We start from the raw sequence: 9,780 nt of genomic DNA on the forward strand, positions 1-9,780 counted from the left end.
ATTAATGCTCAGAGGATCCAGCTGGATATTGTGTGCTGTTTTGAAATGAGTGTTTGAAATGTGCAGTAGATATTCCATGAACAGGATGCAAAATAGATCCTGAAAAAAATGAGTGAAAGGAGATGCTTAAGCTTCACTTTCAACCTAGGCACATTGGAAAATATGTGTACATGGTGACATTTCTGTGAAATTAAATTGCAACGCTTCTTGCACATTTTGTAATGCTTTCAAAGTGAAATGGTGCTAAAAGTGTGTTCCATTTTACCTAAAACTGATGAAAGTGAATTTGGAAGTTTCAAAATGAAGTGTGCATTGAGTGACGCTAAAAGCGCCACATACTACCTACACTAAACCAGAATGCAGAAATTATTGGGCTAAGATCATATAGACTCACAGACATCATGAAATCTGCGTATGAACCTCAACAATGGTGACAGTCAACTCTTAACATCACAAAACAAGCTACTAAAGTCACAAAAAAGGTTTACATTGATTGTCACCATTGTTGAGATTCATGCGCTGATTCTTGATCTTTGTGTGAGTCGAAAATACACAGCTATAAACACTTTCTATGAAACGAAAGACACAAATCACTATATCTGACTGTCATAACATCATGAGACTAACAGCTAACATTCTCAGACATTAGACTCCTGATATGATCTGTGAATCTGACCACTACACTGAGTCATCATCAATAAGTAATCAAGATCATCTGATCACAGTTTCTCTCACAACTGTTGTTATTGCAAATGTGCTTTAGAAACACACAGTCAGAAAAAACAAAAAACAAATGTTAACTGTTCAAGGATCAAGAGCCCAGTTAAAGCAAACACTTATCTCCACAATGGTGACTTGTTGATTATTTTCAATACAATCAACATCTAAACCTCAGTTAATTCTCAATAAGAAGTTTGGTATGAAGGAAACAAAGTCAGACCGGATTGTAATAAGTGAGAATGAGATCTTAGTGTTTCATGTTTTGTTGCTGCCAGTCATGTGACATTTTATTTGTATGTTTAAGTTTGTTTTATGTTATTTTTTTATTTATTTTTTTATTTATTTTTACAGTGGTTACCATTGTGCTGAAGAGTAGCACTGTCAATTGTAATTTTTACTTTGCTGCAACTTAAAAATATAATAGCTTAAAATCATAATTTCTCATTGAACCACAATTCACTAATCAGCATGGAGCATGTTTTGAATGTGTTAATGCTGAGTTTTATTGGAAGTTGTATGTTGGGTCAACGTAATGAATTTAAGTTGAAATAACATCCTCTTGTTTTGTGTTACATAATCTTGATTGAACTAGGTTGTAACAACAAAACTAGAATTATATGTAATATCAGATAGACATATCTCCTTAAATCAACAACTGCACATGTTCACTTTTCACAGTGTAGGAACCCATTTATTTCACTGTTCCACCTGTACTCCTTATAGTAATTACAATTACTGTGTAATAACTAGGTACTAACCCTAACCATAAACCTAACCTTAACTCATGTATTTACCTTGTAATACCCAGTACTTTCTTAGGTAAGTGCACTGTAAACCCACATAAGTGCACGTACTGTAAAATAAATTGCAACCGTGGGATCCATATTAGTTTACAAATCATGCACTATGGTAAAAGTGTTTTGAGGTTATATTGTGCAAGGAACCGTGCTAAAATAAGTTTTAATTAATCACTAATCCGCCCTGTAATTATAATTTGTGCAAAAAGTAAATGCTGGTGTTTTACTGTCTCTAGTGTTTATTTAATCTGGAAATAGGGATATATTATAATTGTAGGTACATTTTTGGAGTTTTGAAAAACTAGCTAAATGTGCTTTGTCCAGTGAGATAGTGTTGTTCAGATAATGTTGTTTATTCATTTCAGGAGGTCAAACTAAATATTATATGTAAACTGTTTTAGTTTACTTTTATTGTTTGTGAGGTTTGCCATTTCTGCAACCCTGTTACTAGGACTACATGTGGGACTAACCTTGAAGAAAAAAAACAAAAACAAAAATTAAAAAACCTTGAACACAAGGTTGAGTTACAGGGTTGCATATTCTGTCTAAATTAAAGTTACGTGTAGAATGTGTACATTTTTAGCTATCATAATTAACAATTATCAATAATCAAAAAAGAACAATCACTTGATAATTTGGTTAACAAGTTTAAATGGTTGAGTTTAACAAATGTAACCAACATTTCAAAAATCATTTAAACAAAAATTTTAAAAAAATATATGATTATTATGATTATTTCCTATCATGCTGTAGAAAGGATTAAAATGAACGTATTTGCATATTTTTCAAATATTTATTTGAATTTCAAATAGTTAATAGTTTAAAACAACTTTTATGTACAATCATTTATTAAATGTTTTTTGTATTTATTTTGGTAACACTTTATTTTAGTGTCTCTTAACTAGTTGCTTATTATCATGCATGTTACTAGAATATTAGCCATTTATTAGTAGTAATTAAGCACATATTAATGCCTTATTCTACAAGACCTTATTCTACATTCCTTATCCTACCCAATACCTAAACTTAACAGCTACCTTACTAACTATTAATAAGCAGCAAATTAGGAATTTATTGAGGGAACAGTCGTAGTTAATAGTGAATAAGTGTTCCCTATTCTAAAGTGTTACCTTATTTTTTTTAAAATTATTATTATTGTAATAGGATACCAAAGTGCCCCCTATCTGTAAATAAAACAGCAGCAAAATTATTTGACCCGCTGCTGTACTTCTCTTTTATTCTTATTAATGTCTTCTCTTTCCTCTGCTCTTGTTCTCTCTGTCTTTATCATTCAGTTGCAGGAAGGTCATCTGGTAGTGCGACATTTCCAGTTCCTGCGCTGGTCGGCTTATCGTGAAATCCCAGACTCTAAGAAGGCCTTTCTCAACCTTCTGGCACAAGTGCAGAAGTGGCAGAGGGAGTGCGGCGACGGTCGCACTGTAGTGCACTGCCTGTAAGTTTCACACGGCTCCGCTTCCAAATGCTAATTGGAGAGCAATTACGCTTCATTGTGTTGATTATACAACCCAGGTCTCTTTTGCTCCTGGCCACCCAACAGTGAAAATCTGCTTAAAGCGCTTAATCTCCGGCCGCTTTTTCATGTCTTCATTTTCCTCAGTGTTAGACTTCTTAGCGCTCTGGCCTCAGGATTCGTACCTGCCACCTGCACTTGCCTGTAGTTTAATACGTCTATCCACTATTAATGAGAGCGTGGCACAGATGCAGCATATCGCGCATCAAAGCATCTGCGCTGGGGTGCCCTTCCTCTATCAGTAGCCCAAGGGAAATGATCTTAGCTCAGTAGAATGTGACATTTTTATTGCATGACTTTTCCCCAGAGCGCACTGGTATTTTCCATTCCTTCATGCTCAGAAGTATTGCAGATTTCTGTGGTGGCACAAATATGCCTCTTTCACAGCTATCCCCTCTAGACATCTCTAATACAATAATCCACACAAGCTCTGAAAGTGTGCTGCTCAGATCCCGCTCCTGCATGTGTTACAAGTCACTGCTTTTCTTGAAGATGCTAATGAAACGACGTATTGATGTCTTTAAGGAATGGCGGTGGACGCAGTGGCACTTTCTGCGCTTGCACCATGATAATGGAGATGGTGCACCATCACAACATGGTGGACGTGTTCTACGCCGTCAAGACTCTCCGCAACTCCAAGCCCAACATGGTGGAGTCTATGGTTAGTGTGCTTACTTTTGTCAAAAACGAATTAGGTGTTTTAGTTTGGGGGGGACCAATTTTGTTTTAATGAAGTTGGGAGGTAATCATTTTAAACTATTTGCAAACAATATTTTAAAATATGCACACATTCACTCTTTTGATCATACAAATGATCAAAATGCAAAATATGTAATTTCTCATCACATTCAATTTGGAGTCACCACATAAATGATACCATATTTTCAATTCACTGGATCAGTTTTTTAACAATTCTATTGCAAAACAGTTGTCAAATATTAAATGTTTAGATAGATCTATCTCACCTCGTTCTCTCTTGATGCCTTGGCTGGAATTCACACTCTGTTTCTGTTAACAGTAAACCACGCCTACTTTAATTTGACTGGTTATCGCAATCATTTTAACATATTTCAAATGTTTATTTCTTTTCATTTTGATGATTAGAGCTTACAGCTCATGAAAGTCAAAAATCAGTATCTCAAAATATTAGAATATTACTTAAGACCAATACAAAGAAAGGATTTTTAGAAATCTTGGCCAACTGAAAAGTATGAAAATGAAAAGTATGAGCATGTACAGCACTCAATACTTAGTTGGGGCTCCTTTTGCCTGAATTACTGCAGCAATGCGGCGTGGCATGGAGTCGATCAGTCTGTGGCACTGCTCAGGTGTTATGAGAGCCCAGGTTGCTCTGATAGTGGCCTTCAGCTCATCTGCATTGTTGGGTCTGGTGTCTCTCATCTTCCTTCTGACAATACCCCATAGATTCTCTATGGGGTTCAGGTCAGGCGAGTTTGCTGGCCAATCAAGCACAGTAACACTATGGTCATTGAACCAGCTTTTGGTACCTTTGGCAGTGTGGGCAGGTGCCAAGTCCTGCTGGAAAATGAAATCAGCATCTCCATAAAGCTTGTCAACAGAAGGAAGCATGAAGTGCTCTAAAATTTCCTGGTAGATGGCTGCATTGACTGTGGACATCAGAAAACACAGTGGACCAACACCAGCAGATGACATGGCAGCCCAAATCATCACTGACTGTGGAAACTTCACACTGGACTTCAAGCAACATGGATTCTGTGCCTCTCCACTCTTCCTTCAGACTCTGGGACCTTGATTTCCAAATGAAATGTAAAATTTACTTTCATCTGAAAAGAGGACTTTGGACCACTGAGCAACAGTCCAGTTCTTTTTTCCACAGCCCAGTTAAGATGCTTCTGACGTTGTCTCTGGTTCAGAAGTGGCTTGGTAGCCCTTTTCCTGAAGACGCCTGAGCGTGGTGACTCTTGATGCACTGACTCAGCTTCAGTTCTCTCCTTGTGAAGCTCTCCCAAGTGTTTGAATCGGCTTTGCTTGACTGTATTCTCAAGCTTGCGGTCATCCCTGTTGCTTGTGCACCTTTTCCTACCCAAATTCTTCCTTCCAGTGAACTTTGCATTTAATATGCTTTGATACAGCACTCTGTAAACAGCCACACCTTTCAGTAATGACCTTCTGTGACTTACCCTCTTTGTGGAGGGTGTCAATGTTCGTCTTCTGGATCATTGCCAAGTCAGCAGTCTTCCCCATTATTGTGGTTTCAAAGAACAAGAGATACCCAGAATGTATACTGTAGGGATGGTCATTTATTCAAACTCAAATGTAAATATTCTAATATTTTGAGATACTGATTTTTGACTTTCATGAGCTGTAAGCTCTAATCATCAAAATTAAAAGAAATAAACATTTGAAATATATCAGTCTGTGTGTAATTAATGAATATAATACACAAGTTTCACTTTTTGAATGCAATTAGTGAAATAAATCAACTTTTTGATGATATTCTAATTATATGACCAGCACCTGTATACTCCACAAGACAAATAATAACTGAATTTGCAAAAATGACTCCATTCAAAAGTTTACATATACCCTTGAATCTTAATACTATGTGTCATTTCCTGGATGATCCACGACTGTTTTTATATTTTGTGATAGTTGTTCGTAAGTCCCTTGTTTGTCCTGAGCAGTTCAACTGCCTGCTGTTCTTCAGAAAAATCCTCCATCTCCTGCACATTCTTTGGTTTTCCAGCATATTCTGCATATCTGAACAATTTCCAAAAGTTACTGTATGATTTTGAGATCCATCTTTTCACACTGAGGACAACTGAGGGACTCATGCACAACTATTACAAAAGGTGGAAACATTTACTGATGCTCAAGATGTTTTCACCTTTTGTAATAGTTGTGTACGAGTCCCTCAGTTGTCCTCAGTGTGAAAAGATGGATCTCAAAATCATACAATGTTGGAAAGGATTCAGATATGCAGAATATGCTTATCCAAAGAATGTGCAGGAGCTGGAGGATTTTTCTTGAACTGCTCAGGACAAACAAGGGACTCATGAACAACTATCACAAATTGTAAAACCAGTTGTGGATCATCCAGGAAACAACACACAGTATTAAGATTCAAGGGTATGTAAACTTTTGAACGGGGTCATTTGTATAAATTCAGTTATTATTTTGTCTTGTGGAGTATATATAAACATCTGTTGTGTGAAATAGCTTATTCAGAACGGTACTAAATAAAAAAAATACATAAAAAAAAAATAAATAACAAAAAAAAAAAAAATAAATAAATACATGCAATTTGCATGATCCCTCTTATTTTAATTCAGTTATTAACATTTTGCACATTCTGCAAACTTCTGAGCACAACGGTATACCTGAAATCACACTTGAAAAGAGCTGGTTTTATTATACTTGGCAAATGATACAATGGACATAGCAATCCTGTTTGGGATTTACCATTTACCAATTGGTAAATATTTGTTCTTGCAATGATTTGATTACAGTTCTTTACCTTATGATTAAGACGCATAGTGAAATCTGTAACTCATAATTATGAATAAAATAAAATAAAATGCTAGGACAAAAAATGAACTGGAGAGACCGTTTGTATTACAGGCAAATATTGAAAGTGCTAAATTGTCAATGTACATTTAGTATTGATTGAGTAAAAAAATAAAATAAAATAAAATAAAGGATGACGCCTAAGAAAACTAACACAAATAACATAGACATTAGGTCAAGTGTTAAGTATGCACAGACTTTCAAATCTTAAGTATAATATTAATTTTATTAATATTAAAGATCAGTCTTAAAGTTTGTCCTGTAAATATATATTCCAGTCTTTCTGCTTCAAAGTTTTAATTCATTGTGTTGCTTTCCATTTCGTTTGCATGCATTTGTGAAATTTAATAGAAATGTTTAGTAAATACAAAACTTTTTTTTTTTTTTTTCTGTGTACATTTCTAAATGTATATCCCCACATTTAGATGATCTGAAGTTAGTAGGAACACAACAACAGTTAACTTTTTTCATAATGGATGTGCACAATTATGCATAATGATTCAGAACCTGGACATTTGTTTCCTCAGTCTCTCTTGTTCTGTATCTGTTGTGAGAAATATGGGACAGCTTCTGTAACACATTTTTATAGTCATAATCATTAAATATAATACAACATAATAATCAGATTTTTATTATTGGATTAATGATACACAGGCCAATGTTTTCTACAAATATAAAAATTTAGTAGCATTACAAAGTTGATACAGTGTGAATGTTGCCAGAGAAACTGACGTGGCCTCGCTGTTGTTGGTAGGAGCAGTACAGGTTCTGCTACGAGCTGGCTCTGGAGTACCTGGACTGCCTGGAGGTCAGATAACATGAGAGCTCCAGACCCGATCGACACCGGCTTCAACCTCTTCACCTTGCCTCCTCTGTTTCCTTTCGCCTGGGCCGATCCAGCCCACCTGAATGAGCCTTCTGTCCTCCAGTGAGAATGCACATCTATATCAAGAGTGGGAATGCAAGACTCGGCACATTTCTTTAACCTTCAACCTCTATTGTCCTCTGTGCACTTTCTGTTTTGACGTTTTCTCCTCCACGACCTTCTGTGCCAGATATTCCTGCCAAACCCATGAGGGAGTCGATGAGATTTCAGCAGCTTTGAGATTACGACATGCGTCTCTTATCACGTGACTGGCTGTCTGCCTTACGCACCAAGCAGGAGGAAAAATTTTAACGAAACCATGTGATGGCATGGGTGATATTGTGTTTGTACATTAAGTGTATTGTTAAACTCTGTACATGGGGCGATCTACTGTACTGATGCACCTGATTTTACCGGAAAGCATACCTTGAATGTAAGAATGTGATGGCAGATGGAGGTTGTCTTTTCATTGAATTACTTAAAGGTGATGTGTATAATTGACGTTAATCTCCTATCCCAGCTTCTCATCAAAAGTGTAACACTGTGGCTCTATCTGTTTGAGCAGCATTGACTCAACCAATGGCGTGAGTTTGGGGCGGGACTGTCTTTTTGGCTGACCAGTGAGAAATGGGGGCATGTTTTTTTGAAAACGGTAAATTTTCTTGCAAATCTTTGGTGATGCTAGTGGTGCAAAAATTACCCTTCACCTTTAAATCTTAAAGTGACACTCTAAAGTGTCTAAAGTGTTTTGAGAGGTGAGTGATGCAAAGATGGTTTCTGGGGTTATTTCTTGTTTTTTGTGTATATATAATATCTATTTTGCAAAACAAACAAAATGTTTCTAGATGTTGTCTTTAATGTGCCAACTCATTTTTGTATGTATGTATGTGTGTGTGTGTGTGTGTGGGCGTGAAGAGGATCACTCATGGATCTGCATGCCTGTTTCATGTTTCATTGCAATCCATTGTGAAACGTCTGCTTTGGGTGCCGCTGCCCGCTGTCATTGAGCGCAGTAAAACAAAACAAAACAAAAAAAAAAGGTACGCAACTATATAAAAGAAACAGAAATGCTACTATTGGAATACAATGAGGCAGTCGCCAAAAAGTTGCTTTTTATCTTTGTATTTATTGGTTGTGTTTTATTTTCTAAAAAAAAAAAAGAAAAAAAAAATGTAACATGAATGAATAAAACATTCCAATGTTGCTTTAATCTCATTGTCATTATTGTTGTTCATTTTGCATCACATTTGATTCCCAAATAGAAATACACATAGGAAATAAATAAATAAATAAAAATAATAGCTCAATTGTTTCTCCTAGACCACAAGATTAAATGGTGAGATTTTTATTTAAGAGTTAGCGGTGTCATCTTCCAGCTCTGTGCTGGATATCATTAGCATTTCTGCCACGACAGTATTTCAATTTTCTGTTTATTTCCATATGAGCAATTCATGATCCGTTGTTTTCAGTGCAGCTCTGTTCGTGTTACATTAACACATTTGGCAGACACTTTTATACAAAGTGACTTACATTGCATTCAAGGTGCACATTTATCAGTTCTTGCTTTCTGTGGGAATCAAACCCATGATCTTTCTCTGCAAGCACAATGCTCTTCTGTGGGAGCTACAGGAAGGCCATTAAATGCTGCTCATCGCTCATAAAGGACATTTTAAAATTCTTCATCCGCAAACCATCTTCAAAAATTATAATGAGTATTGTATACGAATCTCTTGTCAATAAAAGAGAAGTCTTGCCGGTTTCTAGCTCTGTGGATTAATGTTCGAACGCAATTAAAAAAAAAAAGACAGACATAAATATTAATATTTTATTATTATTATTGTTGTTATCATCATCATCATCATATTTTATCTTTTGCACTGATGTTGGAGGCAATCTGCATGAAATGTATTTGAATTTATTTATTTGATTAATTAATTAATTAATTATACAGTTGAAGATGGCTCAGGTTTTCATTATTTTTGTCTCCTGCTTCTGGGATTGATCTCCTCATATGCTAGTAATCATGGGCCTTGTGTGTGTGTACGCTCAGATTTGATGTTATGGTGTGCGTACGTTTAAATCCACGCCAACGCTCATATTTGTAAAAACTGTCTTTGACGTGGAAAAGTGCTTAGCGTCATGTCAGGGTCTGAGCAGACGTACGCACTTTTTCTTGTCGGAGTACTGCAGGTTTTTGAAAATGTAAGCTGTTCTTGCAGCTCACTGTTCAAAATTAAAGAATTTGGATGATGACTGATATTTTATATATTAATTAGGAGTCATTTAAGTCAAGTCAAGTCACCTTTATTTATATAGTG

At 35.9% G+C, this 9,780-nt stretch overlaps 1 protein-coding gene across 4 annotated transcripts in view; it reads left to right on the top strand.

Annotated features, from left to right (window-relative positions):
* Positions 1 to 8,666, top strand: part of ptprua (protein tyrosine phosphatase receptor type Ua) — a 261,984-nt gene extending 253,318 nt beyond the window's left edge. For all 4 annotated transcript variants that reach the window (XM_058754100.1, XM_058754102.1, XM_058754101.1 and 1 more), the window contains 3 exons: positions 2,813 to 2,970; positions 3,574 to 3,709; positions 7,352 to 8,666. In XM_058754100.1, the coding sequence (XP_058610083.1) occupies positions 2,813 to 2,970; positions 3,574 to 3,709; positions 7,352 to 7,414 (357 nt within the window). In that variant the 3' untranslated portion in view covers positions 7,415 to 8,666. The remainder of the gene's footprint in view (positions 1 to 2,812; positions 2,971 to 3,573; positions 3,710 to 7,351) is intronic.
* The last annotated feature ends 1,114 nt before the right edge of the window (positions 8,667 to 9,780 follow it).

This window comes from Onychostoma macrolepis, chromosome 19 (genome assembly GCF_012432095.1).
Source record: "Onychostoma macrolepis isolate SWU-2019 chromosome 19, ASM1243209v1, whole genome shotgun sequence".
NCBI lineage: Eukaryota > Metazoa > Chordata > Actinopteri > Cypriniformes > Cyprinidae > Onychostoma > Onychostoma macrolepis.